This window comes from Ceratotherium simum, chromosome 19 (assembly GCF_057802395.1).
Source record: "Ceratotherium simum simum isolate JZ-2026a chromosome 19, ASM5780239v1, whole genome shotgun sequence".
In the NCBI taxonomy this organism is placed as follows: domain Eukaryota; kingdom Metazoa; phylum Chordata; class Mammalia; order Perissodactyla; family Rhinocerotidae; genus Ceratotherium; species Ceratotherium simum.
Genome location: NC_141918.1, coordinates 49,355,041 through 49,379,034, shown reverse-complemented (window position 1 = coordinate 49,379,034; position 23,994 = coordinate 49,355,041). Strand labels below are relative to the sequence as shown.

Sequence of the window (23,994 nt, the reverse complement as noted above, 5' to 3'; positions counted from 1 at the left end):
AATTAAATTTCCCCTTAAATTTGGAGATCAGATTTTATAACCTTTAATGTGCTTTAGTTTGAAAATTTAGCTACTGCTTATTGTGTTATTGTGTACCCACTATATCTCAGAAAGTATGCTCTGTAATTTATTTATCAAATGATCTCTATGAGGCAGATATTATGATTTTCAGACAAAGAAACAGGTTAGGGAGATTCCATGCCATGCTGATGCTTGGCTTCAGTGACTAAGCTTTTGAAGCCAGAGTTTTTTCTGGAAGACCATGTTGACTCCACTTACTGTGCCCTAAAGAGATATATGTATTTAATTTAGGTGTGAGTTTAAGTGTCCTTGTATTGGAGCTACTGACAACTTGTTCAGGATAGATTGGGATGTTATATAAATAAGATTCTGGTTTGCTGAGTCTAACATATACAATAGATGGAAATTTAATAGCACTTCTTCACCCTACCTTGGAAAATAAAAACATTAAGAATTTATTCAGGAATTTTTAAGATCATAGTTTTGAAATGCTAACTATGATAAAACCCATATTCTAGATGCTGCCTGTATTTTAGTTCTTAGGTTTTTATTTAGAGTCTTTTGGACTTTTATTGAATTATGTTTAATTCAGGTAAAATCATGTTTTATAACAACTTTGGTTGTCGTGTAACGTAGCTCCATGCATACTAAAGGCCAAAATCTAGACATGGAGGCGCAAGGTGGGAGTGTGCTAGAGAACAGAACACCTCTAGGGGAAGCTGAAGGACGGTAGAAGAAATGGTGGTTCAGGATTGAGCAAAGAAACTGAAAACCTAAGGCAGACACACACTTGTACAAAATACAAAAATAGATGTTTAGGGTCCTGATCCTGAATTGTCAAGAAAAGGTTAAATTATGGCCATTGCTCTCCATTCAAAAAAAAATGAGATATAAAAAACTATAAATTTGAAAGATTTCTAAAACTTCATTTATCTAGCAAAGTATTCATCCTCTGGAAATGGCAATGAATGAAATACTGTAATAAAATCGCATTTTACACATGGAAAAATCTTAGATAAGAAATGAATTTCCTAGCAGACGATAAGAAAAAAAATTCATCTGTGGAAATTGACCAGGTGAGGGTAGATTCCCTTGCCTTCCAACATGAAGCTAGAGTGACTTGGTGTGTAAGAAAGTCAAGTCCATCATTACTGATAGAGTGCCTGAAGGGCCCTCAGATTGTAAGGCCTATGAAAGAGGGGTGCAGTCTGGGAGAGCTCCCTGATTAATTTATGGTAACACATGGGAACCAATGACCTTATATTTTTTGAAAAATTTTATTTCACTCCTTTCTTTAAGCACATTTTTCAAAAGGTAAAGAGCTTTTCTTGTGCTGAAATTGCAGTGCCTTCTCTTAGCCAGCGTACTGAACCATCCAGTCTATTAACTAAACAAAAATGACAGGAAACTTCATAAATATTTAAAGCCGCCGCTATGAATTAAACATAGGGATAAAGAACTAACTCCTTTCATTAAGCACAATGTTCAAATAAATAAATAAATAAAGCTCATGACATATATTGCTGGGTAAATCAAATGTTTGAACTAATAATATTTCCGGTTTCACTAAACATTTACCTTGGGTAACGCTTTAAATAATTATATTGCAAGTGTTTGGCTTATTAGACCAAAAGCAACCAATTGTAATGAAACACTTGGGATTTTTTTTTTTTTTTAATAAATGGTTGGTAAATAGGATTGGTCCAGCCCTTCAGAAAGCAAAGAAATTAGCAGAACTCTGGGGCCAGGCGTAAAGAAAATGTGCAGTTTTGTGTGAGTTTAAAAGTAAGTCTCAGTATAAACCAGGAAATTGGGGGAGCATCCAGCCAGCGGCCCTGCACCTCACTGAGAGCCGGGGACAGGGGACCTGCCGTGTGCGGGGCTATGGGATGGTAGGGATACAGAGGTGATTAAGACATGGCTCTTCTCCTTGTGGGGCTCACAATCCTACATCAATACCATCAACCTAGATTCCTGCTTGCTTGCTGTGGTGGACAAGGAAAATGGAGCAGAACAGAATGGTTACTGAATTTAGGATTTAGAAGATCCGAATTTGCGTCCTTATTATGTCACTGGCTATGTGGCCATATTGAAGTCTCTGAATGAGCCTCAGTTTCGCCACCTAGAATGTGCTGTAATAATTCTTACCCTATTGGGACTTTTTCAGAATAGAATGAGAAACGATTTATCAAATATGAGTATTATCCTTATCATTTTTTCTTGCCTTGCAGTAATATTCAGGAGAAAAGGAAAGCCAAGAAATCATGAAATTATTCAAAAAGCTCTTGAAAAAATGTAGTAATAATAGTTAACAGTTTTTGAGTGCTTACTGTGTGTCATTTGCTCCTCATCATAACCTTATAAGAGAGGTTCTGTTGTTGTTCCCATATTACAGATGAAGTGGCTGAGGCACAGAAGGGGGTGTTACGTGTCAAAGGTCACTGAGCTAGTAGGTGATGGACTCAGGATTTGCCAGCTGCAGTCTGGCCCCACATTCTCAAGCCCTGTGCACTGCACCATGGAGGCCATTAACACTTATGCTGGAAACTCACTTAGGCTGCATATTCAATGTCTATTACTGTTTTACTTAATGTTCTCTTAAGAAAAAAAAATATATTATAAAAAGTTAAGAAAGACTTCTTTTCTCCTATAGTAGACTTGAAGGTTCTTTCTTGGAGTTGAGTTTGCTTGAAAGGATATAGCTACTCACTTACCAAAAGTTATAGGTTTTAGGAATTGCTGCAGGGCAGTGACTCACAAACATTTTGGTTTTATAACTCCTTTAGGCTCTTAAAAATTGAGGACCTCAAAAAGCTTTTATTTTATTGGTGAGGAAGGATGTTGGTGTTGAGAAGAACTACTATGGCTTCCAGCACTTTGGCGAAACCTCAGAGGCGAGGCCTTCTGGCCAAGCATCTGCAATTTCACACTGTTGGAGCATTCGCTGTCTCTCAGGGGGTTGCACCTCTCTGTAAGTTTGCTGTGTCTGAAGCGAGAAAGAAGACATATGCAGATTTCTACAGTTATTAAGATTCTTTGAAAGATTTTGAGGAGATGAAGAGGGCTGGTACAAGGTGGTCTTGAACGTAATGAATTCCTTTGAATTGATTTCATGGAAGTTTGTCACTGACCTATATTCCTGAACTATGAAACATGAATATATGGACTAAGGAATAATTTCTCTTGATAAATAAACAATTAACAAATACTGTGGGGAAAAACAAAGCTTTTGTTTATACCAATACCTGTGGATATTTACCATATTAGAAATTAAAATTGAAAAACTTTTTAAATATTAATTCTTTTAAAATACAGTATTACAGTTAATATAAATAACATTTTTGTGAAAAATAGCCATATTTTGTAAAACAAAAATTATGAAAAAATATGGCACGGTTTCACGTTTTAGCAACTTTAGTAGAAGTCAGCTGAATTCTCTGCTTCTGCATTCAATCTGTTCTGATAGCACTTCTTGTACCTCTGGAAAACTCCACTGTACAATCATGAGAGAATGAGAGTGAAAGAGGCAAATAATGTCTTAGTATTAATTATTAACATAGTTTTGACCTCTTGGCCTCCTTGAAAGGGTGTGGGGTACCCCCAGGGTTCCCTGGACCACAGTTTGAGAACTGCTGCTTTAGGACATGTCTTTTGTGATAGTTTTTAGACTATGAAGTGTTAATGATGTGGTGCAAAACTAAGCAAAGCAAAAAGAATAAAAGAGAATGAGTTGAGCATCCTCGGCCATTAAATTAAATGAAGTCAAGGGTAAACCCAAAAGATACAACCTTGATAAGATTTTTATCATTTGTTTTAGTAATCCATAAATCAGTGGAACTGTAATTTGTATTAAATATGTTAGAGAAATTCATGTTTCTACCCTGTGGTTTGTTTTCTTGTATTTAATGTATTTAATATTAAAAGAGGCTGAATAGGTGGTGGATAATATTTGAGAAAAGCAAAACAACACCATCACCACTTGTTTGCCTGTAATAGTGGTATCTCTAAGTCGCAGTTTGCATATTCGGTGGTGAAAGTAATAATGATAGCAGCCACATAGAAGTGCTTGGGAAGTGCCAGCCAGTTAAACCTCACAATAGTCCTGTAAATAAGATGGCCTTCTCCCACTCCCCTCCCTCCTCCTCCCCTCCCTGTTTCCCTCCTCCCTTCACCTTCCTCCCTTCTCCCTCCTCCCCTCCCTATTTCCCTTCCCCTCCCCATTTCCCTCCTCCCTCCCCTTCCTATCCTCTCCCTCCCCTACTCCCCCCTTCTCTCCTCCTCTTCCTCTCTTCTCCCTTCTCCCTCCACCCCCTGCCCCTTCTCCTCCTGCATCCCCTCCTCCCATTTTACAGAAAGAATGGTTAAGCAATTGCAAGAAGTCACACCCACAGCTAGTCAGTAGCTAGACTGGTAAGCGTATAATATATACTATAACATAACATAACATAATATAATATACTATAACATAACATAATATAGTATAGTATAATATAATATGATATAATTACTATAATATTCTAAGCACTCACTCATGGCTACTATTCCTTTCTCTTCCTTTTCTTCCACTTCCCCTCCCTCTTCCTCCTCCTCATGGTTTGTGCTTGACTTCTAATCTTCCCTGGTTCTTGAAGGTCACTTAACTAGAGTTCTTTTCTCCTTTGGGTTTACTGTCTCTCTTGGCCTCTGGGCCGCTGGTGTTAGTACTCCTGGTACATGGTCCGGTTCTATTGCCTGTCAGCCTTCAGGTATTGACCCTTGAACTCCCCACAGGTTTGGGGATCATCTTGCTGACAAGATCACTTTTCATTCTGACTGGAGAAATTCTGCCAGAGCTTTCATTGTCACTACTCTGAGTATAACTTCTTTCTATGGTTAAAATTTTGTCTTCTTTCATTAAAAAGAGGGTTAGATACTGTAAAACTTTGCTATATTAATGGTATTTATTTTAGAGTTTCAGATTGCCAAAAGACAAAACAGGCACCACCAGGATTGGTGACCTCGCATCCCAGGACATGAAGAAAGTTTGCCATTTAGCCCTAATTGAGCTGACTGCCCTCTATGATGTGTTGGGTGTTGAACTGAAGCAACAAAAAGCTGTGAAAATCAAAACAAAAGGTAATTTTGAAATGAAAAACAGTTGGATTTGCTTCTAAAGTAGCAAGGATGAGCTTTTTAGAAGTATTCTTGTTGGGGAGGGAAACACCTACAAAATAAACCAACACTTGACTATATCTAAAGTTCAAATTCTAAAACATTGCCTTCAAAAATTTTATAGCTTCAAAAATTTTCAAAAAAATGTACTGTCTCCTAGACTATAGAAAATAAAGGCATAACCAAATATTTAATTACCATAGAAGGAAATGCTGAATCAAGGAGTCTTAACTCATGTGCTCTCTCCTTTGAAAATTAGATATTTAAAAAATACATTTGGTACATGTACTTATTTATGTCCAAAATTGGCTCTTGGAAAATAACTTTAAGATGGTTGATCCTGATGGATGACTTTTGCTTAATTGTTTGATGGGAAATACATAGGGTAGTTAGTAGTCTCCCTCTGTTCATTAACATTCTACATTTTTTTTTATTTTTTTTTTTTTGCTGAGGAAGATTCGTCCTGAGCTAACATCTGTGCCAATCTTCCTCTATTTTGTATGTGGGTCGCCACCACAACATGGCTGCTGATGAGTGGTGTAGGTCCACACCTGGGAACCGAACCACCATAATGCCATTGTGGCACATAATACCACTAACTTGTATTCATCATAGATATGTGTAGTTTTTCTTTTGTAAGCAGCTTGATTTACCCATTATTTTTTATAATATGACAGAGAACAGATATCTCCTCGGTTTTTGTTTTTCCAAGATTTTATTGGTCTGGAAATCCAGATAATTCTTTATTGATGAAGCTTTACTCTTTAGGAATCTCTGACCTCTTGTTTAACTTTAAAGATATCTCCTAAAGAGAAACCAAGAACAAGGATTATTGAGTTGCTATGGTAACATTAGCAAAGACAGGTGTTCACCTGACTTAAGTTTTAGAGGCAATTTCTCTGTAGGATGGAAGTATACCTTCCCTTCAGGTCCTTTCTCCCATGCTGGGCCCCAGAAGACCTCATTCTGCCCTCAGTTCCTTTGAGTATTTTAGCTTAAGGCTTGGGATGGTGAATTTCTGAGTTAAACAGTGCTTCTGGTTTTCTACAAGTCCATTATGGATAATGAAGACTTCAGATGCTTTTTCAAAAGCTCATTACAAAGCCTTCTCCAAATATAAAACAGAAATACAATTTAAATAGCTGTAACTCAGTGCTCAAGACTTTTAAAGTGGATTTGAGAGGCTTTTTAATGTTATGTTTTAGAATTGCATCCTAGCCGAGAGAGAAATATTAAGCCATTCTCATTGAGTATCACTATTAATAGAATAGATTTTCTTTCCATCTTTTTTATATTTTTGTGTCTTATCTAAGGTATTTATCTCATATTGTAAACTAGACTCTTGACATTCTTGAAGATTACATTTTTTTCTTAATTCCTAAACTAAAAGTAATTTACTAGTTTCCTGGCATTCTCTTGAATGGCAACTCTATTGAGTGTCACAGTTTCCAATGTCTGTCCTCATACCACAAGATAATTCCCCTTTCCATGTTCACAAATGATTTATGTCTTCCCTGATAATGTGTGTTACACTTCTGTGCTAACTATTCATTCAGTAATGGGGGTGGAGTGGGATGTGCTGGGTAGAAGTCATGCTCACACCAGACTGAAGACATATGATTTTAATTTAGAAAAATTACAAATTATTACCTGTCATTTCTTCTGGAGTTATTCCCAAATATATAAAACTACAAATTTAAATTCAAGAATATCATGTATCTACTATATTTTCTAAAGAAAAACATTTGTAGAACAAGATCATAATGTTGGCTGATTTCTCAGAAAGCAAATATTTATATTTTGCTGTATGGTAGAATATTAAATGTCAATTAACATTTGCTTTAAGCCAGAACTTTTCATTGTATTACATTTAGTAAATTATTTGCGTATTATGCATATGCCCCCAGTACTCTATTTCTCTTATGTAGCAGTTTACACTTTTCTAATTATTTTGGTGATTATTTACAATCATTTATTTAGTTGTCTTTCCTTGCTAGTTTGCTCTGTAAGTCAGGACTGGGATTTTCCTCCTGGGGTGTCTATACCTAGTGGTGAGACAGTGTCATTCATTCAGTAGATGCTCAATAAATAGTTGTCTCATTGAATGACAATATCAGAAATCTGATGCCTTAACATTTTTACATTAATATTTTATAGATTGATGAAAGTGAAGAAATCTTATTTTTTTCTTGCAGATTATGGCCTTTTTGGTGTTCCATTGACAATATTGGTAGAACAAGATCAGAGAAAAGTACCAGGAACTCGAATACCCTTGATATTGCAAAAAGTAAGTAGGCCTGGATGGGTCAGCAGAGGGAGAACATACTTGAGCTAATAGTGGATTTTTTTGCATTCATGCTATTATAATATGGTTTTCCAATTGATAGGCTCTTTTATTTTGTACTTTGATTTTCTATTCAGGAAACAAATTTATTCCAAGGGCTCATAATTTTTATTTCATGGTAATAGTGGCTGTGTTATTTCTGTAACTGTGATTACCTGGCATCATTTTCCTGTCTTCTATTAGCTGGCTTTGTATAATTGAGATTTCAATTATATAATACATAGGAGTAGGAACTGCTTATCAGTTTCTAGAGAATTGAATCCTCATGAATATTTCATGCCTATCTGTTTTTTCCAAGCTTTCATATTTACCTTAAGGATGTCCGATTTAATTTACCAGCGCCTACTTCCAAAGTAGGCAAAAAAAACATAAAGTAGAATTAGAAAATGATTGCTAAACTATCAAGTCATTTGTGTAGTCAACACTCAGTTATTCATAAGGGGATTATCTATGGCAATATAAAAATTTTGGTCTAACCTCTGAGCCATCATTGTTCAGAAACACAGATTACATTTGATAAAGCCTGGGCATGCAGAGTGAGGAAGGCAGGTCAGATGAGTTAAGGACCACCCAAGCTGTAGATTTTTTGCAACAGCCCAGGTATATCACAGTTTCTGAAAGTTCTGGGGATACTAAGAGTAGCAATGGGAACTTTCACAGCTGATTGGTTCAACAAACTCATCCAATACTAAAGCTCAATCTCCTTGTCGCTAGTTCTTCTGCTGTTCCAAAGTAGTCCTTACCTGTCTTACCTACTAACCTCTGATTCCTTTATTCCTCACGTTCACCATGACATCCAAACCTGTATCTCAGTGTTTCTCCTGAAGAATTTTGTTCTACAAAGTTTCTGCTACTCATCAGCCTCTGCCAGCCATTCCTGTAGAAGCTGTGTCTGTATGGAGAGTTGTCAACCGTGCCTGTGATTAACGGAGAGATGCTAACAAATGTAGACCATATATTCAAGTTCCTTTAATGTCGATGAAAGGTGTGAGTTACTCTACTCAGACAACTGTACAAAGCAGGGATCTCAGCACCACCCTTTCCAAGCATATTTGGGTTCTCCAGAGAAACAGAGCCAGTAGTAGGAGATATATATATATATAGAGAGAGAGAGATTTACTTTAAAGAACTGGCTTGTATGATTGTGGGGGCTGACAAGTGAAATATGTAGAACAGGCCAGCAGGCTGGAAACTTGGGCAAGAGTTGTTGTTGCAGTGTTGAGTCCAAAATCTGCAGGCTGGAAACTCCAGCAGGGTTTCTGTGTTGCAGTCTTGAGGCAGAATTGCTTCTTCTTTGGGGACCTCAAAGGCTCTTAACAGCCTTCAACTGATTGGATGAGGCCCACCGACATAATGGAGAGTAATCTGCTTTACTCAAAGTCTACTGATTTAAATGTTAATCACATCTAAAATATACCTTCACAGCAACAACTGGACTGGTGTTTGACAAAACAGTTGGGCACTGTAGCCTACCCAAGTTGACATATCAAATTCACCATCACACCAGTGAAGAGTAAGCTTTATTTGCCACAAAGAGTCAATGATGCCTTCTGTCGGGCTCAGGATTGCATCCAGTCCTTTGTCATTTTCTCTTGAAATTGTTTTCTTATTTATTTATTTAGTTAGTTATTTTACGGTTTTGGTCTCTTCAGCATTCTGGAGACTTGGGCTACCCACCTGTTTGAACTCACCAGATAATAGCCTTAAAGTATTTTTGTTCATACAAAAAAATAAAAGGGAGTAAAAAGAGTTTACTATTAGATAACACTCATCTGTTTGCATCCCCTCTGAATTATAAGCAAAAAGTAACAATGATCTATCATGAAAAATATTTTTTGGTTTATGAGTTGACAACTCCGTTAGGTATTTCCTCAATTTTTTAGAAAGGAAAAAATGGGAAACCACTGATTTGCAAAAGGTTTCATTATCGGTCTTGAGAGAATTATACTTTCTCAGTTATGGAGAAATATACCCAAAAAGGGCTTTAACAAAGCTTATCTAATATCTGTGAATTGTATCTGTTATTATTATTTTTTCCACTCAGAGGTACATTGTTTAAAACATATTCTCAGAAAGGTTGGGGAAGTAGAAATATTCTTAATTTTTATCTGTGAAAAAATTCTGCTCAATTAGCAAATCCTGTTCTCAGTGTCAAACTAATCAGCCAAATCAAAGATACCTTGTGTCAAAGAATTCTGACTTCATTTTCAATTTAATTTTTAATTCTTAAATTCATATAGATATATAATATCTATTTTGGGAAATGCTATGAACATTACTAATAAATGACAATGTATCTTGTAAAATAAATTACTGAAAGCAGAATGATTAAAGTATATAGATCAATATAGTTATTTTCCATTTTTAGGTCTTGAAAATGAAAGGAGAGCTATAAAGTATTTGTTATTTATGTGTTAATAATGCAATATAATGTGATAGCTAAAAATATGTTATTTTCAAAGTGAGAGATATGAGAAAACACATGACATTCCTTCAGACAATATATATACACACCTCTGTTGAACGCTGGTATTCAGCATTAGAGAATAATAAAAAGAACACAAACATAAAAATTTGGAAATTATTCTCATTCACTTATTTAGAAATCATCAGTTTTTCCTGTGCATTTAATGAAAGCAAAAGGCTTATACTGCTAAAAACTAATTTGCTCCAGCAACTAGCATATAATTTTATTTTTAAATAGAACATTTTAAACATTTTATACGATGAAATAAAGTGAAAATTGCTTATACATTGAATAAATTTTGCATAATTTTATTTGATAAATTTGGTTTTAAATACTTTATTGAATAATGTCCATCTAATCTAAAATAATTTGTGTGGAGTTTTTGTTGTGGGGTTTTTATCCAGTATAACTTGAAAAAATGTGGTTTTGGAAAATATTCCAGTTGAATTTAAAAAACTCATGTACTGCTTTGGTCCAAGATGCTTCTCTTTTCAGCTAATAATAAATCCTTGGGAGAATTTTGAGACTACTCTCTGCTTTATTCTTACCTGACTCCCTCAAGATCAGTACATTCTTTGACTGTAATTCAGGGATAGAAGAGGTGAGGTTATTAAAGAAAAATTCACATCTCTTCCAGTGTCTACATCCTGCGGTGTAACTGATTTCAGAACATCTAGACGAAGGTCAAAAGATCTCATTTATGATGCCGTGCTTTGCTCTTAACAGACACTTTTATAAGCAAAGGAAAAACAGTAAACTTTATGTAGTTTATAGAGCCTTGATAAATCATTAAAGGAGATTTCACTGAAAAAAAATTAAAATTTTACATTCTCTTCGCACTCCGGAAGATTTTATGCCTTAGGCTGTGCAGAGAATATTAGAGTAAGTTTGGGGATGAGTGAAGAGTAGGTCTGTCTTTTATAAAGGAGGAGAAAGCTATTGTGAATGGAAGAGGAGGGGCAGTAGGAAGGAAAACCTATATGATGCTAGTAAATGCCTTATATTTAAACTGAGGACAAGGAAATTGATTTCCTTAAAATGGCAGAGTCCCCCCATGAAGCCTTTATGTACTGCCCAGGTAATGCACATTCCAACTGGAAGATCAGTCTGCCAAGAAGCTAACCACTCTTATCATCTTTCTAGCCTCCAGCAGTATGTCATTGTAATTCCTCCATTTGCCTTGTTCTTGTGGGTGTCTGCTTTATTCAAAAAAAATCTTTGTTATTTTAATGGGGTTCTGGAGATAGAGAGATGTGTATGCATTAATTGGGCATCGAGTATGATTTAGAAGCACTATACAAGAATTGTTTTTTATTTAAGTTTACCACCCAAAGCTTAAAGGCTTAAAAATGAATATTTGCAAGCAGTTTTTTTCTCTTCGTCTCATAAATAATTCTTTCTTTGAACAAGCTGAAAACAAGATGTAAATGTGCAAATACTAGAATTTCATAAGATGTATTTGATCGCAGAGTGTATGTTTCTGGAAAAGCAGAAGAAATGCGTGGTCTTAGTTGCTTTTAAACAATGAACATCTTCAGTCTGTGTGTGTTTGGTGTATCACAGCTGTCGTGTGAAGTTATACACTTCTGTGACAAAGGAGAATAAGACTCAACTTCTTCTAAATGATAACTCAAGTTTGGGGACTTATTGATTTAAAGGATAGCGGTAGTTCAGTAGCACTCAAAACTTCATGAAATCCAGTTTACCCATCATTGTAATCAATTTTCGTTTATTTATTTATATGTGAAACAGACGTTAAATTTGGAATTGTACCTGTTAAGAATACCAAAATCAGAATGTTCTTCTCTTTATGCACAGCTGATTTCTCGAATTGAAGAGGGAGGTTTGGAAACTGAAGGCCTCTTGAGAATACCTGGAGCTGCTACTAGGATCAAGGTAGTCTTGGTTCCACTAACATAAAACTTCATTGTTTAATCATATTTTTGCATTTTAAAAGCTAACTTGTCCTCCCTGACCCTTCTTCCCGTTGTTAGGAAGGTACATAAAATATAACAATAAAACCTCTTAACATTCAGTTTATGTTTAGTTTTTATACAGTCTCTTCTGATTTTTTCAAAATCACCATATTACCTGCAATAATACTATAATAAATAAATAGGCAAATGATTTAAATCTCTCTACTGTGCAATAAAATAGGAACAAAGGTAGACAAGCAAAAGACAAGAGTACTTTCATCCTGATGAAAAGAGAACGCCGTGAGTCAATAGTAATAGGGAGCTGGTGAGAGATTTAGTCAGCATGAGTAATAACAATTGAGTTTAAAAAAAAAAAAGGCAGGGTGATAAACTCCACGAGGTGAGCAGTGTGGGAGACTTGACATCAGTCCTCAAACATTATTGGTCTTAGTGAGCTGGCAGAATGAGACTGTCTCAGCCACTTTCCTGACTTTACAGTTCCCTGTCTCACTGGATCCAGCATAGCCTGAATCTGGCTTGTGAAAGAGGCAAGATGATTCCCAGACTCCCCACTTGGAGCCCCCCTTTCTCCCTCCCCTTCTTTCTTCTCTCTCAAGATGGCATTTCCTTCCCATTATCCTAGGATGCTGTGTGTCCTCTTCTTTTCTCTCTGACACCTGACTCCTGCTCTGGGGAATAAGGCATCCAATGAATGCATGGTAAAGGTGGAATTACCCTACAGATGCTACACAATCCATATGCCTCCCAGAGGATTTGCATTTTACAGGGGCCTCTTACTTTGAATTGTGGCTCTATCTGGAAAATTTATCTCAGAGAAGTTTTTGGTTAGCAGTCATTAACAATCTGCTTTACCCTACCCTCTAAATTCAGCTTTAAGCTCTAAATGGAGATAGCACAAGTCCCTGCCCACATCCAATATATTGTCTTCCTGAACTTGCAAATCCAAGAGAAAATAGGATGAAGGGAAGAGAGACTCTCTGTTCGTTTCCTTAAGACCTGTTCTATATGAAATCCTTAGAGCTGGGTCAGGGAGGAATGACTCTTGGTGGCTGCTCACTCTCCTGGCCTGTGATGTGGCTGTGGCGCTGCTGGCGTTGGAATTACTCTTCACACATTCCGCAGTTGGCATCACCTGCTTATTTTGATAAGCTTCCTAATGTAGGACACAAGTTTCGGCCTATTTGGTTCTTACTACACAGTGATCTCAGTTAATCAGATTCGAGTAACCAGATATGGTGTGCTCACAAATTTCATTCAGCTTGTGTCCCCTGGGGTTGGAGTCTGGTGCACAGAGGTCCCGAAACCATTTTGGTGCTCTTGTAAGTTTGATAGGTTGCCATTGTCTTACTTCCTTTGCTAACACCTACGGCAATGTCACTACCAGTCAACCACAGGCATTGTGTGTGATTCTGAGAGAAGTTCTGTTGAGAAGGACATTCTCAGGGAGAGCAAGACTCCTCAGAAACAGGCCGCGTGACTTCACATTACCCATATCAGCAAGAGTACCGCTTCTCACTTCACTGTTCACAGCGCTTATTAGCAGAATGTGATGGCCAGCTCAAGAGTCGTAAACACGTTCGCTTTAGTGAGAATAGTGGGTATGATGTGCATTTTACATTTTGGCAGGATAGCTGGCAGAGGGTGAGTTAACTAAATGTAATGTCTAAGAAGGTCAATTAAGTGGATTCAGCTGCCTCAGTTCTTCAACCCAGCCTGTGGTCACATACCAAATTATGCAGCAGCTGGTCCATTATAAATAATTTAAAGATAATATGCAAAATTTTTGGTTGCCATTCTTCTCCCCTGCCCTGCCAAATTTCATGTACTCTTCTCTCCCCCTCCCTATCTCTCTCCCTCCTTCCCTCTCTCCCTCCTCTCTCCCTCTTCTTCACTCCTTCCCTTCCTCCCCTTCCTCCCTCTCTTGCTCTCTCCCTCCTCCCTTCTTTCATCCCTCTCTCCTTCCACCTCTCTTTCCCCCACTCCCCATGTCTGGGTTCACCTTTATGGATTTCACCAATTACAAAAATAATTGGAGTCGAGGATGGAGTTGTGTTGGGAAAAGAATGTGTAGTAAATTCACCTTACAAGAAAGAATGTTCTTTGGGAGAACAGTTTCAAATAATAGAAGGAAGTGACAGAATTTCTAATGTAATAGGATTTATGCCACAGTGAAAAAGCATGTAGAAAATAGTAATTTTGAAACTAAATTGATTTATTACTAATAATTTGGCAAATTTTGTAGAGTCCTTGAGGTAAATGAACTAGGTATTTCTAATTCTACGGACTCAAACTGTTCTGTAGCTAGCAGCTGGATGCCTATGTCACTTACAGTCTGTGCATTTAAGACAGGTATATTGATGTATTTTCATGCTTCATTTGCTATCGAATTTGGTTTTCCATTTCCCAGAGGTGACTAATCAGAGGTAGCCTTCTGCTTTAGGCCAGAGATTGATTATGTATTTTGTTATGTAATGTACTTCTAAATAATTTAAAACATAAGACTTGTTTTTTTAATGATTTTTTCAATTTAATGAAAGCTTATAGTATCTAAGGAAAGCCCCAAATGGAAAGACTATTTTAACTAATCTTTTAATTAAATCTTTACTGTTTAAGGTTTGTGGCGTGTACAGGAAAATGTGTAAAGTTTTTGAATTTTTGGGCCTTAGGTGTAATTTTTCATTAGTAAAGTACACTTGGGGGAGGGGAGTAGTGTTTTTCTGAGTAACAGAGAGGTGTCGGCCATTAGTACTTTGAGATGTCTTTTCGAAAGAGTAGAATCTCTTGTAAAGTGGGAAGTGGATCACTCAGCAGGCAAAAAAAATGCACTTACTGGTAGCTTTTTTTTTTCGTCTGCCTTTCAGAATCTTTGCCAAGAGCTAGAAGCGAAGTTTTATGAAGGGACTTTTAATTGGGAAAGTGTCAAGCAGCATGACGCAGCCAGCCTGCTGAAGCTCTTCATCCGGGAGCTGCCCCAGCCGCTGCTCAGCGTAGAATATCTCACAGCCTTTCAGGCCGTCCAGAGTAAGTGCCATCCCTCTTTGAAGCAATCCTTGCACTGGTGCCATCCAGATTAATTGTTTTAATGACATTTTGCAGCACCAAGACTATAACCAGATATATTTGCCTAGACATATTGACTCACTGATGTCAGCGGGTGCTCACATGCCACACATTGTTTTCTTTTTCCTTTATAAATACACATCTCTGAGTCAATAAATAACAGAATGTTCTCTTCCGGTACAGATTAATTGCATGCCCTTTAAGCAATACCAGATATTTTCCTGTTAAAACCTGGAAACTTCACATTTCTTTTGTAATCGAATGAGTCACGTAAGATTGCTGATACATTTTTCTTGCCAAGTGTTAAAAGCAACACTTCCTGGAGAAACTGTGGATTAACAGTGATCATAAAAGCACAAGGACAGGTGGTAGAGTCTGTGATTATTTCCTGAAAAATATACTTCTGAAATTGTTGTGCCGAAACATGGAACAAATCGTTTGGCTGCTTCATTGGTGGAGGGCAACTAACTTCTTACGTCTTGCCGTTTTGTGGTCTTGGACAAGCTCCAAATTAATGTCCTGAATAGTTCTCGATTCCTTTCAAGTGAACACAGAGCTCTTATGAGATTTACATACTGACATAATTATCTTTTTTAGTCCTAGAGGCCATCAAAAAAGGAAAAATGCCATTACCACGTTCTGGTGACCATATCTTTAACTTCCAAATTGGGGCATTTTTGAGAGTATAAGGGGGCACTATGAATGATTATCGTGAGCTACAGTGTCAGCCAGAACTGTTCCGGGCTATTCTTTTTTTTTTTTTATTGAGTATAATTGAAATACAACATTATATTAGTTTCAGGTGTACAACATAATGATTCGATATTTGTATATATTGTGAAATGAGCACCACAATAAGTCTAGTTTACATCTGTCACCATGAATAGTTAGAGAGAATTTTTTTCTTGTGTTGAGAACTTTTAAGATCTACTTTCTTAGCAATTTCCAAATATGCAGTACAGTGTTATTAACTATAGTCACCATGCTGTACATTACATCCTCATGACTTATTTATTTTATAACTAGAAGTTTGTACCTTTTGACTCCTTTCACCCATTTCACCCACCCCCCACCTCCCACCTCTGGCAACCACCAATCTGTTCTCTGTATCTATGAGCTGGGTTTTTGTTTTTGTTTTTGTTTTTGTTTTTAGATTCTACATGTAAGTAAGATGATACAGTATTTGTCTTTCTCTGTCTGACTTATTTCACTTATCATAATGCCCTCAAGGTCTATCCATGTTGTCACAAATGGCAAGATTTCATTCTTTTTTATGGCTGGAAAATATTCCATTGTATTCCAGGCTATTCTTAAAGCATATAGTATTGAGATGATTCCCATGAGTCTTCAGAATTTCTGGGGGAGACATGACTGAAATCATCTTCTGTTTAAAATATTTTTTTTAATGGTTGAGTTGTGTTATTTTGCATACATTCCTTGGATATGGATTAAAGGACCAAATTTACCCCGGAAAAACACATGCCAGAATGACTCCAAATATTCAACGTATTACTTAAATGGGGAAACGGCTACTGAAAATAATGAGTGTCAATGATAATAAAGTACCTCCTGGACTCTTTCCTTGATGGTTGCTTTTCTAATTCATTCCACAAACATTTATTGAACACCTGTTGGGTTCAAGGCTCTGTCTGACATATTCTTGTGGGAATTGATGGACTCTTAGCATGTAATTTGCTCACTCTCCAGTAAAGAAACAAACTTCACTGTTACAGAGGCACCCCAACTCCATGTGGTAGAAGGTTCAGTCTTCTATGTCTTTTCATTGGGGAATAATTATCACGCAGAAGTTAAAATTATTTCCAAAGCACTGTTGTGTGTCTGCAAACATAAGGCCGCCTGTCATATGATCGCAGTTGGAAGTGAGCGTTCGGAGAGAGAGAAAGCTTTAAAGTGGCAGCTGCTTCTCCCCATCTTCCACAAACACACTCGCAACAAGGCTTGCTGCTCAGCCGTTGTGTCTTACATTTCACAGGGAGGTTTATGCCAAATAACTTTTTTCTTACAAAATGAAAAAAGAAAGTAAAGAGAAATGTTCAGTAAAGAAAAGAGTTCAGATTTATTTAATCTGTCTGCAGATCTTCCAACCAAGAAGCAGCAGCTACAGGCTTTGAACCTTCTTGTCATCCTCCTGCCCCACGCGAACAGAGACACGCTGAAGGTCAGATGGATTCATTTACGTTAAACATCCCTCAGAGCCAAACAGAGTAATTGTTCATTATGTGTGACGAAACCATGTGATGTTATGGTGGAAATGTTAGGAGTAGTCTGTACAGAAAAGACCTATTTTTGAGGACAGGTGGTGAAAGTCTTTAACTCTTCATTAATTTATTTACTGGGTTAGTCATGTTAATAGTGTTATTAGGTGTTTTTTAATTTTTACTGTAACATTTCTTCTACCAAAACAGATGATTGAGGTTCGTTTGCTAATGGACACATGGGTGCTTTTTGGTTTTATCTTCTTTTTACTTTTTTGCATTTTCCAAATTTTATTTAATGAACGTATATTAGTGAGGTGAAAAATGAATGTGTAAAAAGAAAATCCTAAGGCTTATCACATATAACCTACTGTTGTCTAAAGGTGTTACGTTTATTTGTAGTTCCAAGCAGTAGAGTTTGAAGTAAGTCGTAATGATGACTTCAAATTGTTTTATTAGCCAAAAGACAGACCAACTCAAACAAATTCTAGTTGTTTCTCTAAGGGTTTACCTTGAGTTTCTGATTTATATCATCATTTCAAAGCGATTTAGTCTAATCTTCATATGATTTAATACCATTTATTTTAAGTGTTGTCTGAGGCTTTTATAATAATCAGCAGGTTGTTCCACATTGATTTATTTTTCTTAATGGCAAAAGTTTATAGAGTAAGTTGTAAAAGGTTTAATTATAAACTTTCATAAAAGAAAGAGAACTTTTTAAAAATGTAATTTAGAAAGAGTGTTTACCTTAAGATTTGCCATTGCCTTAAAATTTTTTTTTATACATGTAAGCGTGGCACCCTTGCCCCTCTACCCCCGAGTTTCTTTCTCTTTAAAATGAAATATCAAGTCAAGAAAACAAAACTACCAGTTGGTAAATCTCAGGAACATTTTCCTGTGCCTCACTGAGACTCCTTGAACTGAAACTAGGTGAGTGATGGTTCTTTCATGCTCCTGGAATGAATGTTAATACTCAACTTCTCTAGATGAAACAGCCTGTGAGGATTACTGGAGTCAAAACACTACCTCACTACAGGAGAACTTCCAGAGTTATTCCCTTGACTAAGTCAGAACAAAGTCTTTTGCTTTACTGACTGTTAAATGAGTAACGGAGAAAGCAGCATTAGATTTTGTTTTCTTTTGGAGACAGAGGCCAACTCTAGAAAGGGTTACCTTCAAATGTCGTGTGACCCGGGCTGCTGTGTAAGGGTATGTAGACTGGCTGAAAGAGGGACATCCAGCCCAGGACAGAGTGGGGACAGATTTCCAGTCTGTTCTCTGCTTGTCAGCCATGCCCTTAACACAGGGCTTCAACCACCCAGAAAGAGGAAGGAGAATATTTATCTTATTCACATAAAGATGACTGTCTTCGTGATGGCCCTGTGAATGACCACCGTAACGTGGGAATTGAAAGACACATGATTTACTTAAAATACGCCTGCATTCCAATGAGTTCACATACTTCTGGGAGGAAACACTTATTCTAGTATGGTTACTATTCGGTGAGGCTTGAACTCTTCTTTTGGACTTTGTCTTCAAAGTCCCAGGCACATTCTTTCAAAAATTCTTTTTTTTTTTTTTTTTTTTTTTTTTAAAGATTTTATTTATTCATTTTTTCCCCCCCAAAGCCCCAGTAGGCAGTTGTATGTCGTAGGTTCACATCCTTCTAGTTGCTGTACGTGGGACTCGGGCTCGGGTTGGACGGAGAGGTGGTGCCCTGGGGGGTGCCCGGGATCCGAACCCAGGCCGCCAGCATCAGAGCGCGCGCACTTAACCACTAAGCCACGGAGCCGGCCCTCAAAAATTCTATATTAAAAAATATATTTTTAAATTTTGAGTAGTTTTAATTTTTGCATATAAGCTTACCGGGAGCACAATTTTATGAATAAGGTGGGAAATACTTTTTTGGGGTAAAAAAAGGGAAAATGCAAGCAAGTAATTTTACTAATTTACTTGAGCTTTAGTAGCTTAATTAGCCAGCTCTGGTGAAGGTTTCAAACAAGAATTCTAATAATAGAAACATTGCAACAAGCAGACCAAATGTCTAAGGGAATAAACCCTTATAAACTGGTCAAATGTAGTTCTGTAAAGGAGAAGGGAAACTCCATCCAAAGTAATTTCAGAAAGCTTAACGCAAACTTCCCCAATTTTTTGAGTTCTGGCGCCACTCTGTCAATTGTCGTTTAGAGAGACAGTCTCATGTGTGTGACTGTGCAGACTATTGCTACAGCACACCTAAGGGTTAAGAGGCGCCGTGTTAAACACCATGTCCTAGTTTAAGCCTAAAGCTACAGGTGTCTTTGGGGAAGCCGCTTGACCAGGATTTGGTTTTTTTTTTTTTTTTTACCTTGGATTATTGTGCATTTGGACCAAGGATCATACCTATCTTTGACATGGAGGAATAATGAAGACTGATGTTAAGATATCAACAGGGGATTCGTGTTAATGTAATTATTGGCATTTGTTTATCCTTTTTAGGAAGTTCATTATATATGTTGTTAATTTCATATCTACGCACACACATTCTAATATTCTGATGGTGATATTTTGAATAATCTTATTGCATATGCACACCACAATTAAACTGTTTTATTATTTAATTTCTGTAATTTATGCTCATAAAGAAAGAGATACGCTGGTCCCTGAATAATTATTCTGGTCTCTGGAACAAAATTAATTATTTTTTCCAAAACTCACCAATTAATCTTTTGTCCTCATTTGAGAAGATATTGTTTCTGTGTAACCTTATGCTTGGATTACGATTTAACTTTCTGAGCACTGTATCAGAAATTAGGTGCATAAATCTCATTGTTAGATATTAACGCTATGCCTTTAGTTTGTTTCAAATTTTGGGGGTCTATATGGCAGCTAAACTTGATTTAAGATCAACCTCTTAGCCCTTACAGGAACTTTTTTCCACCTGAAATCCTATAAGAGATGAATCCAGTGTTTGTTTTTTTCTTTTTCCATTTAGGTATAGATTATTTGAACTTTTTCAGGTAGAGATTTTAGGCTAAATATGAAAACATGACTCTTTTAGTAGTTAAGAGTCCAGAAACAAAGGCCAGATAGACCTGTAATTAAATTCCTTCCCCACCATTGGCTAGCTATATGACCTCTGGTAAATTACTTACATTCTCATAGATGTTGTTTTCTCATCTGTAAAATTGGGATAATTACAACATCTATCTCCAGTAAGGATTAAGCGAGAGGATCTCTATGATGTGCTTAAAACAGTGCCTCATGCATAGAGAACATCGACTACCTGGGCAGTTACTGTTACTACTGTTCTAGACCAGAATTAATTTAAGAAAGAAGGCGAAAGGAGGCATGAAGTCTTAAGCCCTGTTGGGAGGAGGGTGATCTAAGCTGCTGTGGCTTTTGTGGAAGTAGGCTCAGAGGACACAAGTGTGCTGGCAATAGAGGTGGGAAGTGAGTGGCATCAAACGGAACATCATTTAGCCTTTTTTGGTGAAGAGTTCCTTTTCTTTCTTTCTTTCTGTCATTCATGTGTTCATCCTTCATTCATTTTTTACAAATTCTCTTCTCTTTGGTCTTTCTTTATTCTCCCTTCCTTCCCATCACAATCTCCATTCTTTTTAGATTTCCTCTCAGAGCTGCTGAGTGCCTTAAAGCACTAGCCTGAGGTTGAATGAGCCTTTTTAAGGGAATCTTTTTTTTTTTTTTTAAGTCCTAGAGATAAAAGTACAGCACTTCCTGAAGCAAGTGAATATTTTATGTTAAACTGCTTTTCAGTGCTCCATGGCTCCAGTAGGCTAGAGGTCTGACACTTCTCCATTCCTCTCCCACCACCTAGTTCAGATGTGTGTCCTCTCTGCCTCATTTCCCATCCAGTGCCATAGTCCTTAGTAGAAACAAAGAACCATCTCGGTAACCAAATGGAGAAGCTTTGATGACAAGGCCCATTGGATGTGGCTAGCTGACTGTGGTTATGCACAACTTATTTTTTTAACTAAATAAAAATCCCATGTGTTACAGTGCTTTACTCTCTTATCTTCACGTACAACACAAATCCAAAAGAGTCACTTTTGTTGCAGGCATTGCTTGAATTTCTCCAAAGAGTCATAGACAGTAAAGAGAAAAATAAGATGACAGTCATGAACGTAGCAATGGTCATGGCCCCGAACCTCTTCATGTGTCACACGTTCGGTTTGAAGTCCAGCGAACAGCAGGAGTTTGTAATGGCATCTGGGACAGCTAATATCATGCACTTATTGATTAAGTATCAAAACCTTCTGTGGACAGTAAGTATATATTTTTAAACTCTGTTAATGAGTCATGATATCTGGATTCTGAAGTCTTTTTGTTATATTCTCTATAAAAAGGTAACTGATTTGGGTGATTTCAAATGTAGTTTTTTAAGAAATTAATGTCCATTTTTTAAATACCAACATTATTTCATGGTTTCAATTTTATACTTCTAAAATATTTTATTTTGCTAATATAATTTCTGAGGATCGTTTTTTTCTGGATTATTGCTAGATACCCATCAGCTCTTATTTATTGATGAGCTTCTCTTTTGACGGGAGAGACTAGCTGGTTATTAGAAGGGGACTGCAGGTTAACTAGAGGCTAGGTTGTAGATAGGTGGCTGCTAAAGGGACCAGTGGCCAAGGTGGTGGCCCCTAATGCCAGTCACCCCAGGTAGTCTCCGCTCTTGTCATACGAAGCATAGGAGATGACCACGGTGTCCTTGAACTTGACCACACCTCTTTTTGAACCTTAAACAGTGAGTGGTAAATTGAGTCATATGAATTCTCTGTATACACGGTGAAAGAATAATATGATGCATTTTTTTTCCACAAATTTAATGAATAGTGCGTGTAAAATGGCATAGTCTTATCAAATAGACAAAATCTTTACTTCTCTCCAAATTTAAGAAATAAAGGTAATTATTTCCATAGTCTAAAATGGTGCCACTTCTTTTTCCTCCCCAAACTTAATTTCATTTCACAGATTCCCAAGTTTATTGTCAACCAAGTGAGGAAGCAAAACACCGAAAATCATAGAAAAGATAAAAAAGCCATGAAGAAATTGCTGAAGAAAATGGCTTATGACCGAGAAAAATATGAAAAGCAAGATAAGACTACAAATGATGTAAGAAAAACTTGCAGATATGTATTGATACAGATTTCAATATAGTTTTTAATATCACAAGTACAACAAAGAGTCTTACATGTTTTTGTAGTGTGACTTTCTACATACTTACTGGGTCCTGATACTACCTGTAAATTAAAGGCATCAATGATGATAACTATACTCCTCTACTACTAAGGATCAGTACTGACGTTGTTCAGGTGTTGGTGACTCAGCCTGTGAGCTGTTAGTGGGGAACAAAGGAAGATAACAGGACCAGAATGTCTCAGCACACACCCACCCACACCCACACCCTCACAGACAAAGGACTCCATGCAGACTCTGGTTGCACACTGAGTGTGTAATGTCTAGTGAGTCAGGAAGCCTCTGCACGAACCACTGATGTTTTTTCTTCAATTTTCCTGTCTGTAAAATGGGGGAAAATAGCTAACCCAGACAGACAAATAGGTCAATGTTCGTATTGTACCTAGGATCCTTCCTGGGCTTCAGTAAATACTTAAAGATTCTTGACTGGATTATGAGAATTTGGAGAGAGTTACATTGGAACAAAGAAAATTTAAATGCTTCAAAAAAGAAATACGTAAATATCAGTGTTTACAAACTGCTGTAAGAATATATTAAGAACTGGGTTTAAAATAATGATATATACGTGAGAACACATTGTGAAGTGAGTTACCAAAGCTCTACCTTAAGATCATGAAATGAAAGGGTTTCTATTGTTCTATTTACGGTGAAGACACCCCCCACTACCTTATAGGTTATTCAGTTACATGCTGACATCTTGTGGAATAATGTGGAAATACAATTGTCAGCCTTTGTCTGATTTTTTCTGCTTTGGCCTACTTAGGGATCCAATAATTGTTAAAAAAAAATTTTTTTTCTCCTGTATTTATTTATAACTCTTGCTGTTACAAAATAACATTCCTTGGCCTTAAACATTTTTTCATCAATTTTTAAGTATCTTTAAAAACAAAATTTAATAAAAGAAAATTGTAAATAGTGTTTATATTTTTTGAGAAAGGGCTTGATATTATCATAGGTTAGAAGGGGTTTTTGAGATATCATTTTTGTTTAAAGTAGAATGTTCTATTTCTTTTAAAACCATTATAAATATGTGACTATCTTCTTGTTTCGTAGCCCTGCTTATTCGTATTAACTTAGGTGACTTTATAGACTTTTTTGTAAGGCATTATAACGTGATACTCACAGTATGTATCTAAGGAAACAAAATTTGTGCTGTACCTTTTAAATAATAAGTCCTTAGACAGAAATTTAAAAGTTACTTTTTTTGGAGATGGAACATTTAAATAATTTTGTCGTCGACAGAAGAACAGCATTAACTTGGATTTCTTTAGTTTGTCTTTTGGGTTAATTAGATGAGAGCTGGTCCAAGATCATCTCTGTACTAATTAGAAGCCGTATTGTCATTTTAAGGCTTGAGGTTTAAACCTAGATTTCAATCTCAGTTTTATGATGTATCAGCAGTCACTTCATCTCTCTGAGTTTTGATTTTCTCTTCTGAGAAATTCAGTGATTCTTTTGACAAAATGCTGCTAAGTGCCTCCTTGGTGCCAAGCCCCACTCTGTGTGAGGTATGCAAAGGGAGGTGGGGCCTGGTGTTCCCCCTCAGGGAGCTAAGAGAGGGATGGGGAAGGGTTGAGCTCAGAGGAGCTAGAGGTG

At 36.8% G+C, this 23,994-nt stretch overlaps 1 protein-coding gene and 1 pseudogene across 5 annotated transcripts in view; both read left to right on the top strand.

Annotated features, from left to right (window-relative positions):
• Positions 1-23,994, top strand: part of ARHGAP18 (Rho GTPase activating protein 18) — a 173,908-nt gene that overhangs the window by 132,724 nt on the left and 17,190 nt on the right. For all 5 annotated transcript variants that reach the window (XM_087444079.1, XM_014781217.2, XM_087444081.1 and 2 more), the window contains 7 exons: positions 4,971-5,136; positions 7,368-7,459; positions 11,802-11,879; positions 14,782-14,941; positions 17,077-17,159; positions 21,255-21,461; positions 22,174-22,314. In XM_087444079.1, coding sequence (XP_087300205.1) covers positions 4,971-5,136; positions 7,368-7,459; positions 11,802-11,879; positions 14,782-14,941; positions 17,077-17,159; positions 21,255-21,461; positions 22,174-22,314 — 927 coding nt within the window. The remainder of the gene's footprint in view (positions 1-4,970; positions 5,137-7,367; positions 7,460-11,801; positions 11,880-14,781; positions 14,942-17,076; positions 17,160-21,254; positions 21,462-22,173; positions 22,315-23,994) is intronic.
• LOC147914550 (cytochrome c oxidase subunit 6C pseudogene) lies at positions 2,687-4,954 on the top strand (annotated as a pseudogene).